Source organism: Drosophila serrata, unplaced genomic scaffold, assembly GCF_035046125.1.
Source record: "Drosophila serrata isolate PLE 108 unplaced genomic scaffold, ASM3504612v1 contig_111, whole genome shotgun sequence".
NCBI lineage: Eukaryota > Metazoa > Arthropoda > Insecta > Diptera > Drosophilidae > Drosophila > Drosophila serrata.
Genome location: NW_028257009.1, coordinates 64,124 through 79,587, shown reverse-complemented (window position 1 = coordinate 79,587; position 15,464 = coordinate 64,124). Strand labels below are relative to the sequence as shown.

The 15,464-nt window shown below is 42.6% G+C and overlaps 1 protein-coding gene across 1 annotated transcript; it reads left to right on the top strand.

Moving 5' to 3' along the window:
• Nucleotides 1-12,843: 12,843 nt before the first annotated feature.
• On the top strand, nucleotides 12,844-13,692 carry LOC147644732 (uncharacterized). Its single transcript, XM_086841208.1, has one exon. It carries the CDS (start codon nucleotides 12,844-12,846, stop codon nucleotides 13,690-13,692), a length of 849 nt encoding a protein of 282 aa, XP_086697334.1.
• Nucleotides 13,693-15,464: the final 1,772 nt, after the last annotated feature.

Here is a 15,464-nt window from a genome sequence, read left to right as displayed (position 1 = left end):
TCCAGATGCTCCCTGAATGACAGCCGTGGGTCTATTAGGACGCCGAGGTATTTAATCGCCCTTTGCGATCTAATCACGGCTCCACCAACTCGGATCTCGGCCGTTTCCACCACTTTCCTGCTCGAGATCAGGACTGCCTCTGTCTTGTGCGCCGCTAGTTCCAGGCCAGCGCTCGTAAGACATGCCTCGATCGATCCGATCGCTTTGTACGCCAAGTCCTCCGCTGCGGTGCGCTCCTTGGCGGTTACGACCCCTACCACGTCATCAGCGAACCCGAGAGTGCCCCTGGGCATTGGGAGTCGCAGAACCCCGTCGTACATGGTGTTCCAGAGCAGGGGTCCCGGGGGACTCCGGCTGAAACTTCGTATGCTCTGGAACCCGTAGCTGACGCCACTGAGAGCACTTTCTCACTAAAGTAGCTGCTTACTACTTTTAGTAAGTACCCTGGGATATTCAGGGCGACTGGGGACTCCAATGTTCGGTTCGAGTCCGCAGTGTTGAAGGTGTTCTTTATGTCCAGCGTTACCACAAGACAATAACTTTTGGAGCCGCCTTTCCACCTCTTGCCCGCGATGGCCGAACGGGCAATGTCCTTGACCATCTCGATGACATCGAGCGTGTACCTCCCTATCCGGAAACCGAACTGGCTAAGGGAAAGACCTCCGGACTCCTCGATGGCAGCAGCCAGTCTGGCTGCCACGATCTTCTCGTACACCTTGCAAGTGGTGTCGGGCAGGCAGATCGGCCTATAGGAGAATGGCTCTCCCGGCGGCTTGCCCGGCTTGGAGAGCAGCAGTAGCTTCCGCCTTTTCCACCTCTCAGGAAAGGTGGCATGCGTGATGCCGTTGAGATTTTTCAAATACTGGAAAGACCTGGGACCGGCCACATTCACCAACAGCATGCGAAGGAAGAAACATTCATCTTGATTAGGATGCACTGTATAGAGTCTACCGATTGTATTCTCTTTGAAGATGCCAGGTTGTCCTTCGACGGGCTCGCCTCGTTTTCGTCGCGCGAACACTTTTTTAGTGGCATTCCACGTGTAATAAGGGCACTTCTGAATACATCAAGGTTCTGGCAAAATCATCTTTCTGGCATAAGGTGAAGAAGGCAGTCAGAGTTGTCGCTGGCGGATTCAGGACTCTTTCTTGCACATTTCTTTCTGTGAAATAGACACGTTGACCATTCTCCAAATGGACTGCCAAGTGAACTAAATCTGAATAGCGTTCATGAATTGGGAACGAAAAAATTCTCCATGCAGCCTCGTTGCTGCTTATGTATCTTCCAGCCTGGTATTGAGATATTTCATCGACAACTCGTACTGCATTGCTGTCCCCATTTTCTGCCTGAACACCAAAAACTGCCATATCGCTGCCTTTATTCACGTACTTGCAGATATATTTAATCGATTTCCCGGAATTGCAATATTCTACGTTGATGTGCGTTTTGTATGATTTTGACAATAGGGGTGAGTATGAAACCACCCAACGATTGTCTACCTCAATATCACCAATTCTCATGTTTAACGTTGCCGAAGTCCCGCCATCTTCAGTTGACCGTCTCCTATACAGAGGATATCCATCGTCCCCTGTTACGGTGTTGGCTGCAAATGCTCGAGGAGATCGCTTGGAACACTTCCCGTCTACCATGCATGGTGAACTTGGGTTGAGGGTACCACATGGGCCATGGATCATGTTCTTGATGACAACTGCACGCAAATCCGTATCAACCTCTGCCCGTGGAATGTCAGCGCATATCACATCGTCAATTTCGTCTGGAGTAATTTTATCATACAGCCAAATCAGTATTTGCGCATGCGGCAATCCTCTCTTCTGCCATTCTACTGAATACATCCAGCACCGCACAGATCCAAAAACTCCATGTTTCACAATGAAATCTATCAGTGACTTTTATATAAGCATTTTTATATATATAGATTAATTAATTAATATACGGACAATTCCCAGAAAGGTCCTTTCCGGCGAAAAAATGAAAAGTTCTTAAAAACGAGTATTTTTAACATGATTTCATAAACAAGAAAGGAAGCTAACTTCGGCACGCCGAAGTTTATATACCCTTGCAGATAGAACTTCTATGAATAGGAATCCATACAATATAAATTATATATATTTGTGTTAAAAAACAATGAAGTAATACCTGCTTTCATTTCATTCACCTATACATATTATATTTGCAGTTTTACATTCACAGATTTGCATTTTTCCTCCACATCTAACGATCGTTTGTATGGCACCTATATGATATAGTCGTCCGATTTTCATGAAATTTGATACAAAATTTAAGACTTATATAAAATGGCTATACCTCAAATTTGATGAAAATCAGCTGAAAACTGAAAACGTTATAAATTTAATTGTATTAATTTCTCGATCGTTCCTATTGGAGCTATTTGATATAGTAGTCCGATTTTCAAAAAATTTTATGCAAAATTGTAGAGTATAGTAAAATGGGTATATCTCAAATTTGAATCAATTCTATTGAAAACTGAAAAAGTTAAAATTTTTTATTTAAAAATTATCCGATCATTCCTATGGCAGCTATATGATATAGTCGTCCGATCCAGCCCGTTCCGACATATATACGAGTGAGAGTATATAGAAGGCTAACTACAAAGTTTCATTCAGATAGCTTTAAAACTGAGAGACTAGTTTGCGTAGAAACGGACAGACGGACAGACGGATAGAAGGACAGAAGGACAGACGGACAGACGGACATGGCTAGATCGACTCGGCTGTTGATCCTGATCAAGAATATATATAGTTTATATAGTCGGAGGTGCCTTCTTCACTGCGTTGCAAACTTCTGACTGAAATTATAATGCTCTGCAAGGGTATAAAAATTGAAATACAATAAATTTCAATTAATTATGCAATCAATTATCTTAATAATGTATACTGTTTGATTATAAAATATTAAGTAGTTATTTTTTTAACTAAATTTTAGTCCCGGTAGCATGCGAATTTTTAGAAACCGATAATTGAAATTAAAACTGTACGAACATTGGCAATGGCATATGCCCTTTTGAATTTAATAATAACTCCTTGTATTTTCTGTTTGGTATTAGAAAGCAAAAGTCAAAGCAAAATGAACTTTTTTAAAAGTTGGCATCAAAACAAAACATTCCTTTTATGTGACGTTTTTTTAAAAAACAACATAAATGGCGTTTACGCGAGTTTGACATCAAATTTTACGAAACTTATTTTAGTAAATGAAAAATTCTTTTAATCTTAATCAATCTGATCAATTTTTTATGAAATCATGTTAAAAATACTCGTTTTTAAGAACTTTTCATTTTTTCGCCGGAAAGGACCTTTCTGGGAATTGTCCGTATATTAATTAATTAATTATATATGTATTTACAAGTATTTAATTCAATTGACTAAGAAATAATATATTATGACACATAAATTATAAAAATAAAATAAATGTAAAAATATGAAATAAATTCAATCGCGAAATCGGTATTTTGAGGCACGTCATGTTGCTGTGTGCGTATGAGAGAGCTGCTGGCTCTAGAGCCAGCACTAGAGAGCGGTTGGACCTAGAGCGCTCTCTCGCTAGCTTTTGAAGAAAATGTGAGAGAGCTTGATGCCAGTTCAAAAGCCAGCACGAAAAATTCTTGTGCACAAAAATCGTATATCTATACGGATCTTCCACTCTGTATAGTCTTTGTTTTGGCACAGCCAAGCTGAGAGCTCTCAAAGCAGTAGTACTACATCCAACCTAAAAACAAAGTTAGAAGTCCATAAAAGTGCGATGCATAAAAAATGGTAGACCTAATAGAGCATTTTAGTTTAGATTACTATTTAAAGAAATTAAAAACTGTTTAAGTATTATAAATAAAAAGGTGTAAATAATACAATAGATTTAAGTTTGTATATAATTCTTTAATTAAAACATTTTGAAATCTAAGATTATTATTATAAATAAAAAAATCTAATGTATATAATACAAAAGATAAAATTGTATAAAATACTTAAAAGAAAAAAAGAAAAAATTATTTCTCCATGTCTTTCAATCATAACAAAATTTGAGATTGTTTAATCCAACTGACATCGGTTTTTGGAAAATTGAGCCAACGGACAAAAGCTCTATTACCCTTTCTTTTCAACACTTTTTCAACTAGGTATTAATTAGGAAAACGGATTTTCTTCAGTTCTTCTTTATAAAATCCACCCTTAATAGGAATGTCCTTTAAATCTTACAGTAAGTATGTTGTGGGATAAGTATTTTGTATTTTGACAATTCTAAAGATTTCTGTGCTCCAATTTGGTATATATGACTTTTCAAACATTCCTTTATACTTACTAATTAATTAATTTGAAATCGCTTCATTATTGCATTAAACTGTGGGTTTCATCATCTGTTTGAAGATTCTTAGGTATTCTACCACCTGTCTTGAATACTTCTTCGATTACCTCAGTTACTTCTTTAGCAGTTTTTGATTTGTTTACTTCACCCCAAGCAAATTTAGAAAATGTGTCAATTACGGATAGCAGGTACCGATATCTATTATTTGATGATACATACTTCCCCATTTCTACCAAGTCAGCTTGAAATAAATTATCAATACCCTTTGTAATGACCCAACGACGTAAAAAATGTATACGCGATGGAGCGTGTAATTCATTAATAATTCATATTTAAGTACAGGCTAAAATTAAATTTAATTAAATGTCTTATATTATTATACCTTATTTTCTAAAAACTAATGAATTATTTAGAAAATCGAATTTTTTAATAGTGCATGAGCTTACTATTTCAACTCTATTCAATCTGTCTTGCATATTTGCAGTTGTAATATCTGGTATTGTTAAACTAATTCTTGTTGATGTGAAATAATTGAATCCCTTAGTCTCTTATAGGCTTATCAAAGTTGTCAACGCATATGATAATTATAAATAAATGCCTAAATGTCAACACACATTATAATCTATATCTATACTATTATATAAAGAGGAAAGGTTTGATTTTTTGTTTGTTTGTTTGTATGAATTGAATAGGCTCCGAAAGTACTTGGCAGATTTGAAAAATTCTTTCACTGTTGGAAAGCTACATCATTCCTGAGTGACATAGGCTATATTTCATTTTAAAAAAATAGGCATCCTTACTAAAATTACGATAACGTAATCCAAGGTGTTAAAAAAATATCAAAAAACTACCTTACATCTACCGCCCTCTACAGGCAGCCAGCTGAATCAAAGCATTTCCTGTCAAACATTCGAAACATATTGAAATAAGGAATTGGAGATAAAAATTTTATTTTTTTGTTCAGGTTCAGTAAGAAACGAAGTCATGCCACCCAAGAAGTCGAGTTTGGGTCGTCGTAATCGTAATACAGAAGCAAAGAGACGTAAGATTACGAATATAACTGACGAAGAACGGGCCTCCATCCGAGAGACTGAGCGGCTGAGAGCAATGCAGATGCACAATAGAGGCCGTGAACAGAACCTTACAGGATCTAAGGAACTCCTCTGCAGTCATGGGCGGGATTACTTTTGTATTTGCTGGAGATTTTCGACAGACTCTCCCCGTTATTAACAGAGGCACGCGAGCAGATATCATCAAGGCATGCTTGAAATCGTCTCCCATATGGACTACGATTGAAACATTAAAATTAAGGACAAATATGAGAGCTCATATTCATGGAATCACTGATAGCGATTTCCCACAGCAACTGCTAAAACTTGGGGAAGGAATTTTTCCAACTCCAAATTTAAGCGGTCATTGTGACATTCTTCTGGATGAGTCTCTAGGCCAAATACTCCATAATTTGGAAAATTTAATAGATTCTGTATACCCTGATATCGAGAATTTGCACGAAAGAGACTTCCATTGGCTGTGTTCTCGGGCTATAGTATCACCTAAGAATGATACTGTCAATGAAATAAATAATCTGATTGTTCAAAAAGTCCCCGGCCAAACAAAAACATACAAATCGATCGACACTGTAACGAATATTGAAGATGCAGTCCATTATCCACAGGAATTTTTAAATTCGTTGAACCCTTCTGGACTGCCACCCCATGAATTGACGTTAAAAATCGGAATCCCAATCATGCTTTTAAGAAATTTAAACCCTCCGAGCATGTGTAATGGGACGAGGCTGCTTATTAAGGAGCTAAAGGACAATTTAATAGTAGCAAATATTATCACTGGCCCAGCAAGTGGTCAACTAGCTCATATACCGAGGATACCGATGATCCCAACTGATCTGCCAATCCCATTTAAACGGCTTCAATTTCCGGTAAAAACATCTTTCGCATTAACAATTAACAAGTCCCAAGGCCAAACCTTCGAATTAGTAGGTATCGATCTGCGAAATATATGTTTTACTCATGGTCAATTGTATGTTGGTCAATCGCGAGTCGGAGCCCCTGAAAATCAATTTATTTTGCTGCCACAAAATAAAACAACATCAAATATTGTTTACAGAGAAGCACTAACAAAATAAATGTATTTTCTTTTAGGGTTATGTCCTCAATAATTGAAAAAAAAAATAAAGGATGAATATGTGTCATATTATTATTATTATTATGAATGTGTTAAAATTGACAAATCTAAATGTAATGTTTAATGCCCGTGCGAAGCCGGGACGGGCCGCTAGTTATAAATAAATGCCTAAATATATAGTATATAAATGTATTATTTGAGCCTCTCTCAATTCTTCAATTATAGACTTTATTTCATTTGTGTGACTTGTATTTCCTGCAGATTGTGATGAAATTAATAGCTGTAATTTTTCTACCAATTCATTGGGATCATCCCAATACCAAAGACTATACAATTTACAAAATGCGTCATGACCATAGATTCATTTTGCAATATGAGGCTAATTTTTTGATTCAAACTACAATGGCGCTTTCCCTGCTCTCACAAAGTTGAGAGCGTAAGATTCGAAATAAAGAAAATGCGATTGCATGTATGAGTAAACACAGACTCTGCAGTATCACATGTCATTAATATGCCACTCAACAGTCATCAACGCGCCGACTGCGACTTCTACCGAAACGACGCTCTGCCGACTGCAACTTCTACCGAGTCTACGCTCTGCCCACGATACAGTTACGACTGTCTAGTCTAGACGGCAGTCGTCGGCAGTACCATGGCCCGGGCATTGATAAATTTTGATGAATTGTTGAAGAATTATTATTTAATTGTTAATGATTATTCAATGAATTGTTTATGAATTTGTTGATGATTCATCGATTAATTGTTGATAAATTTTTTAATGCTGCATTGATTAATTGTTGATGAATTGTTGTTGATGACAGCCCATGACATGCCCATAATTCATCAACAATTTGTATGGCCATTAATCGATGAATCATCAACAACATCGCCTTGACTGTTGATTAATTACTGATAAATGGTACTGCAGGGGAACAAACAAGTGCGTATGTGTGTTTTTTTTTATATTCGACTTTATTTATGTACGTTAGATTGAAAAAAAGACATAAATTAACAGAAATGCTTATAATTAGAAACGGGGCAAGGACCTACATTTTGCGGTACGGCCGCAAAGCTATGCTTCGCACAATTGTAGGCCTCTTAGCCCGACCGTTCCCTCTCGTAGCCCCGTCGTAGCCCTCTCCAGCACTCTAAGGGCCTCCAGCACCTTAGCAAGGAAAGACGCTGTCGCTTCCCACATCCTGGGAGTCTCGATTATCAGCGGCACCAGCGTATCCACCCTGATCTCTGCTCCTGCTTCCTCCACCAAGGTGGCCCTCTCATCGTCGAAACGGCGGCACTCGAACACTACGTTGTGCACATCCTCAGCAACTCCAGATCCGCACTCCGGGCAACCATCCTCATTTTTAAGCAGCCATGTCCGCTCAGCATCTTTTGCGTCCATCGCCCTCTGGACGAGGCGTCCCAATTCACCTGCCAGCTCTCGTAGCTCCTTCTTCTGGTTGCGCTTTTCGCCTCGCCATAGTTCCGCCTCTCGGTCCTTTATGTCCTCGCAGCGCGCTCCGAATCTCTGCCTTCTCGCGGGCCAGCTCCTTCAGGGAGACCATGACGGCTATCACCAGAACGGCGTCGTTCAAGACCGTCCTGAATACGCTTGCCACCTTAACAGCGCACAGTCTGTAAGTGGCCCCTACGCCCCGCATGTTGGACTTCGCCTCGGCTGCTTCCGCCCACACCGGCGCCGCATACAGAATCTGGGAAGTTACGACGCTCGTCAGCAGCTTCCTGGTGAACTGCTTGGGCCCTCTTGTGTTGAGCAGTATGCGGGCGAGACTTCCTGCCGTCCCACTGGCCTTCTTCTGGGCGTACTCCAGATGCTCCCTGAATGACAGCCGTGGGTCTATTAGGACGCCGAGGTATTTAATCGCCCTTTGCGATCTAATCACGGCTCCACCAACTCGGATCTCGGCCGTTTCCACCACTTTCCTGCTCGAGATCAGGACTGCCTCTGTCTTGTGCGCCGCTAGTTCCAGGCCAGCGCTCGTAAGACATGCCTCGATCGATCCGATCGCTTTGTACGCCAAGTCCTCCGCTGCGGTGCGCTCCTTGGCGGTTACGACCCCTACCACGTCATCAGCGAACCCGAGAGTGCCCCTGGGCATTGGGAGTCGCAGAACCCCGTCGTACATGGTGTTCCAGAGCAGGGGTCCCGGGGGACTCCGGCTGAAACTTCGTATGCTCTGGAACCCGTAGCTGACGCCACTGAGAGCACTTTCTCACTAAAGTAGCTGCTTACTACTTTTAGTAAGTACCCTGGGATATTCAGGGCGACTGGGGACTCCAATGTTCGGTTCGAGTCCGCAGTGTTGAAGGTGTTCTTTATGTCCAGCGTTACCACAAGACAGTAACTTTTGGAGCCGCCTTTCCACCTCTTGCCCGCGATGGCCGAACGGGCAATGTCCTTGACCATCTCGATGACATCGAGCGTGTACCTCCCTATCCGGAAACCGAACTGGCTAAGGGAAAGACCTCCGGACTCCTCGATGGCAGCAGCCAGTCTGGCTGCCACGATCTTCTCGTACACCTTGCAAGTGGTGTCGGGCAGGCAGATCGGCCTATAGGAGAATGGCTCTCCCGGCGGCTTGCCCGGCTTGGAGAGCAGCAGTAGCTTCCGCCTTTTCCACCTCTCAGGAAAGATTCCCTCCTCCAGGCACTTGGAGTACAAGGTGGTGAACTATTCGCAAGCGCAACGATGAAAAAATAAAATGTTATATTTTGGGCTGCTGATCGCTTGTTAGGTAGAGAGGAGGACGAGAACGGCAGTAGAAACAGCTGATCTCAAGCATGTATTGCGCTGTTTTTGTATACACGTTCATATCGATATGTTTTGTTTGTTTTGATATAAGATTGTTTATATTTTTTTAGTGCTCGAAACCCTTTATTTTGCCCTTTTTTTTCTTTATTTTTATAAGTAATGCAACAAATATAAACACTAAGTGTTTAATTCTGTTTACGTGAGGGGCCCACTGTGCCGCCTCTTCTCAGGAGCGAGCTTTTTGTTCCGGGCTTGCGCTCGCTCTCCAACTATTGCCGATCTCCCGCTCTTGCTTTAACGAGGCAAAACGACCGGGAGCTCGTATTTTCTCTTTAAGCTAGTCTCATGTAAGCAGCGAATAAAAGCTGACGATACTGCTAGCAGAAACTACCACGACGCCCCCGGCTCTATCTTTTCAACCCTGATGGGTTAATTTTTTCGCCAGCGATGTGGGAAGTTCTTGGGCCTCTATTGCCGAGTCATTTGATCCATCGATTCCTTGTAGGATATCCTCCACGTCACCAGCAGTTCCAGGCATCTGTCCGCCAAGTTAAGTACGAGTTTTTCTTCTCCGTCTAGTCTCGCAGCCGATCTGCAACAGTGGGCCGAACACTCAATTTCGGTCGCTCTTCCGCAGGATTTCCCTTGTCATTCGTGTCAACTCCCAGTCCAATGTCTATTCGCCTCCGTTCCTCGAAAAGTTCCATCAGTGTCCGCTTGTGATAATAAATATCGGACAGCCGGTGTGCACTCGTTTCGGGAGTTCACCTTGTTCGCCGAACAGCCCGCCGCTGCCGCGATATTTTTTTTGTCGTCTTTTGTTCCGTGTCCATACAACATATTTCTGTTCGCGGAATTTAATACAGTCCACTTCTCGACGCTCCACTGTGCCCAGACACATTGTTCCTATTTACATGCATGCCCATATATTTACCAATATATTTTCTGCCAACGATTTCAGGAATGAATCCCGATAATAAAATTTAAAAAATTAAAAGTGAACGAAACAATTAGTAACAAAACCCAAACGCAAACGCGAGTGTTAAGTTGTTTTTAATTTCGCCGCCGCAGACGCTGTGTTGTTGTTGTTGTCTCGTTTCTTGGGGCCTTCACATAGGCAACGCTTACCGTCGGCATAACGTCTTTTTTCCGTGTCCATACAACATACATATACCTCCACTGTGTCCTGACACATTGTCCTTATTTACATACATGCCCATATATTTTCCAATATATTTTTCTGCTAACGATTCCAGGAACTAATCCCGATAATAAAATTAAAACAAATTTAAAGTGAACGAAACAATTAGCAATCAAACCCAAACGCAAACACAAGTGTTCTAATCGTTTTCAATTTCGTCACCGCAGAGGCCGAGTTGTTGTTGTTGCCGGTTAATTTGTTGGACATCATATAGGCACCGCTCGCCGTCGGTATAACCCAGCGGTTAAATCCTCATCTCAATAATTCACAATAAATACATATCTAAGCTCCTCCATTCGGTTAAGTTTGTTGGCTCCTTTCGTATCCTCCAGCCTTCTGTGAGCTCTATTCCGCTTGTTCGTCGTACGCACTGCCTAAACCCGCATCCCGAGTTCCATATACAATTCGTCCGTCATCTCTCTTTTTTTTACCGATCAACACAGTGCATTTGTGAGATCGTTTTCCCGTTCGGCAGTTGACCAGCACTGATCAGTAGCCTTCGCTTCCGAGAATGCCCACGGGAGACGACAAGAAACCGCGTCCGATCCCCTCCATCCACTTGTATATGTCCCAATCCGCATCTCCGCGGGCGTCAGAACCTAAGGCTGCCACTGCCATTCCAAGGGCAAAAAGCGACGAATCCAATGATTCACAATTTGGGTCCTCGCCTAGAGTTACTCGGTCAGTTGTCAAAATGGCGCACACTGCGATAGATGTCGCTCTCAAATGGTTTCGTGCCACCACAGACCGTGTTAGTCAATTCGAGGCGAATATCCTCACGCCGAGCACCCCGGAGACTGAACAATTCTCCCCCTTCATGTGTTAAGTCTAAAGGGACCAAATCCGGGCCCTGTGGGAAAAGGTGGAGAAAAGTTATGAGAGCTGCTTCGAACTGCTCTCCGCGTCCGACTAGGGCAAGGCCACCTCGACAATGCTGGAATCAAGTACAGCTACAGTTATTCCGTTTATTCGAGGTGTGTTACCAACCTCGAGGAAAAAATATCTCAAGCCGCCTCTCAGTCAGCTCGGGCGGCTTACAGTGTCCACACGCAGTCTACTAAATTGTGCCATTATTCAATTCACTCACCTGCCAGACCCGAGCTACAAGTAGAGACTGCAGCATATGTGATTCCGCAGTTGTCCGGCAATCTGCCCTCGGATCCGATTCCGCGAGACCTTTTACAAGGGCTTCCCAACGTCCCCTGGCAGATCCCAAGTTCTTCGTGAGCTCCCAAATTGACGTATTGATAGGAGCCGATATTCTTCCGTCTGTCCTCCTTGGCAATGCCAAAACTAACATCTGCGAGTCGCTTCTCGGACAGGAGACTATTTTCGGATGGGTGCTGACAGGCCCTCTGTCTCCTGCCACTCCCCGCAGTGTGAGTGCCGTCTCCACACGAGTGGCTTGTGGCCACGACCAGTCGCTGGATCAGCCTCTCACGAAATTCTGGGAGGTGGAGGAAGGTCCGACAAGTAACGTCCCGGAAGCCGATGAAGTCTGTGAGCGCAATTTTGTCCAAACAACCCTGAGGGATAAGTGTGGCAAGTATGTCGTGACGCTTTCCCTGCGCAAGCCTGAGCACATGGGGTCCGTCTTCACGATCACTCGCCCTGGCCCAGTTCTTACGTAATGAGCGCCTTAAGAAAGATTAGGGTGGGATGATGTCCTTCCTCAAGATCTCTCTCAACGATGGATTGAGTTCCTGGGGAAATTCTACGCGCTCGAACAAGTCCGCATTCCTCGATGGGTTGCGTTCCGACCACATCTCAACATCGAGCACCATGGGTTCTACCACGCTTCGGAAAAGGCGTACGGCGACGCCATTTATGTTCGCGTGGAGGTTGGGTCCACTGTCTTGGCGAACTTGCTAACGACAAGGACACGAGTGTCCCCGGCTGCAGTTGTGCGTGGCCTTATTGTTATCCGAAATGGCAAATGCCGTTCTTGCAAAAATGCCGGGCCGGCAGTCATCCTGCACTGCTGGACCGACTCGACAATTGTCCTCGCCTGGTTACACAAATCAGCGTGTCACTGGACAGCGTTCGTGGCTAACAGGGTGACGAAGATTACCCAGCTGACCGAGTTGGAGAGATGGGCACATTTTCGCTCCAATCAGAGCCCGGCAGATCTCGCTAGCCTGGGGGTAATGCTCCAAGACCTCGCGGCCAGTCACTTGTGGTGGCACGGCCCCGCCTGGATGCAAAGGTCTCGCTGTGACTGCCCCACTCAAGGCAGTGGTTCCCCCGTCACTGAGCTTGAGAAGCGAGCCGTCAAGGTCCACGCCGTGAAGGCTCCCACAGAAGATATTCTGGAGCGGTTCCCCACACTCGACGTCTCCTACCAGCAGCCAGTGCCATGCTAAATTTGAACACGTTCCTTGATTCGCAGGGGCTCATGAGAGCCTGCGGACGGGTCACGGCATCAGACATTCTCCAATATGCCAACTGCCATCTGTCTCGCCTTCTTGTCCATTTTACGCATCGCATAACGCTACACGGCGGCAATCAGCTGACAATCCGTCTAATCCGTTCCAGATTCTGTATTCCGAGGGTGAGGAATTTGGTCAAATCGGTCATCTATTCGTGCAAGGTGTGTGTCATCCACAAGAAGAGGGTGCAGACGCAACTTGTGGGAGAGTTGCCTAAGGAGAGGACTTTGTTCTCTCGTCCCTTCACCTACACCGGTATGGACTACGCCGCCCCCTTTGACATCAAGAACTACACGGGCCGAGCCTGTCTGATTACAAAGGGATACGTTCTAGTGTTCGTGTGCCTCGCCACCAAGCCCATCCATTTAGAGACTACGTCCGACCTTACAACTAAGAAATTTCTAGCTGCTTTCGCCCGTTTCGTGTCCCGCAAAGGATGCCTCCGCCAAGTTGAATCGGACAACGGAAAAACCTTTGTAGGAGCGGCTGCCCTCCTCTTTCGTGATTTTCTCCAAAGCGTGAAAGGGGCTGTGACAAGCGCCTATTGCCATCAACAGTTGCTCTGGCATTTCATTCCTCCGGGAGCCCCCCACAAGGGAGGCCTGTGGGAGGCAGGCGTCAAGAGCTTTATGACTCTGTTCTATAAGCCCATGGCCACACGCAAATATACGTTTGAAGAGCTGTCCACGCTCTTGGCGAAAATCGAAAAATGTTTACGTGAGGGGCCCACTGTGCCGCCTCTTCTTAGGAGCGAGCTTTTTGTTCCGGGCTTGCGCTCGCTCTCCAACTATTGCGATCTCCCGCTCTCGCTTTAACGAGGCAAAACGACCGGGAGCTCATATTTTCTCTTTAAGTTAGTCTCATGTAAGCAGCGAATAAAAGCTGACTCTCAGCTGAAACTACCACGACGCCCCCGCCTTTATCTTTTCAACCCTAACGGGTTAATTTTTTCGCCAGAGACGTGGGAATTTCTTGGGCCTCTAGTGCCGAGTCTTTGCGGGCAGGATCGCCCTCCAAATCAAATTTCAATTCCAATTTCATGTACCAAGACTTTATTTTAATTTTACAAATTTTAAAACGAACAGCTCTTGGTTAGCACTATAATTGGTGCTAAGATCGATTTTGAACCCTTGTTCGTTTTCAAAAATTTCACCAAAATGTACTGCATTCGCAAGGGACAAAATCAGAAGTTACATTTGCAAGAAACCAGTTTAAGCTCTGATTTCAGCGAAGCATGATGAAAAATTTTAATGCAATAAATTTTAATTAGTTATGCAATCAATTATCTTAATAATGTTTATCGTTTGAATTTAAAATATTAAGTGGTTATTTTTTAAATAAAATTTTAGTCCCGGTCGCACGCGAAATTTTAGAAATATTTTTTAGAAATTTTAGATAATTAAAATTAAAACTGTACGAATATTGGCAATGGCATATGTCATTTTGCATTTAATAATGTCTCTTTATATTTTCCGTTTGGTATTGGAAAGCAAAAGTCAAAGTAAAATTTCTTTGTTCGGAGCAGAGCGCTAGCGTCTGCTGTGCTCTTAGCTCTTTTCTTTTGTTATCTATTTCTTTTTCTCTTCTTCTTCTGTAACATTGTAATCATATATATTGATGCCAAGCATTCGATCGGTAGTTGCAGCTCCGACGAAAGAACAGACAAGAAAATAAATACGGCATATTTTTTAAAAATTTTAGATAATTGAAATTAAAACTGTACGAATATTGGCAATGGCATATGTCATTTTGCATTTAATAATGTCTCTTTATATTTTCCGTTTGGTATTGGAAAGCAAAAGTCAAAGTAAAATTTCTTTGTTCGGAGCAGGGCGCTAGCGTCTGCTGTGCTTTTAGCTCTTTTCGTTTGTTATCTATTTCTTTTTCTCTTCTTCTTCTGTAACATTGTAATCATATATATTGATGCCAAGCATTCGATCGGTAGTTGCAGCTCCGACGAAAGAACAGACAAGAAAATAAATACGGCATATAATCGACCTATTCGTGCGTTAGTTATTATTGCTCAAGGGTGGCAAATTCGTTGTCTTTTCCATAAACAATCTTGTTTAAGAGATTGGCATCAAAACAAAACATTAACCTTTTATGACTTTTTTTTATAAAAACAACATAAATTGCGTTTACGCGTGTTTGAAATAGATTATTTCGAAATTTATTTTAGTAAATGAAAAATTCTTTAAATCTTAATTAATCTGATAAATTTTTTATGAAACTATGTTAAAAATACTCTTTTTTAAGTACTTTTAAGTTTTTGGCCGCGGTGGACCCTTCTAGAGACTTTCCCATATATTTATTATTATTTTAATTAATCTATATATATAAAAATGCTCTGTTCGTGTCTACATCCTTCATAGACTCGAAAAGTTCTGAACCGTTTAAGCCCAAATTTTTACACAACATGCGTTGAGGTTCCACCTCGGTTATTGACTACTTTTGATGTCGATAGCTTATCTGCGGTTGCGAATATATCTTTTTTTTTTGCGTTTCCAAGTGCCCCTACTGCTGCGCCATCTACAGGCAGCCAGCTGAATCAAAGCATTTCCTGTCAAACATTCAAAACATATTGAAA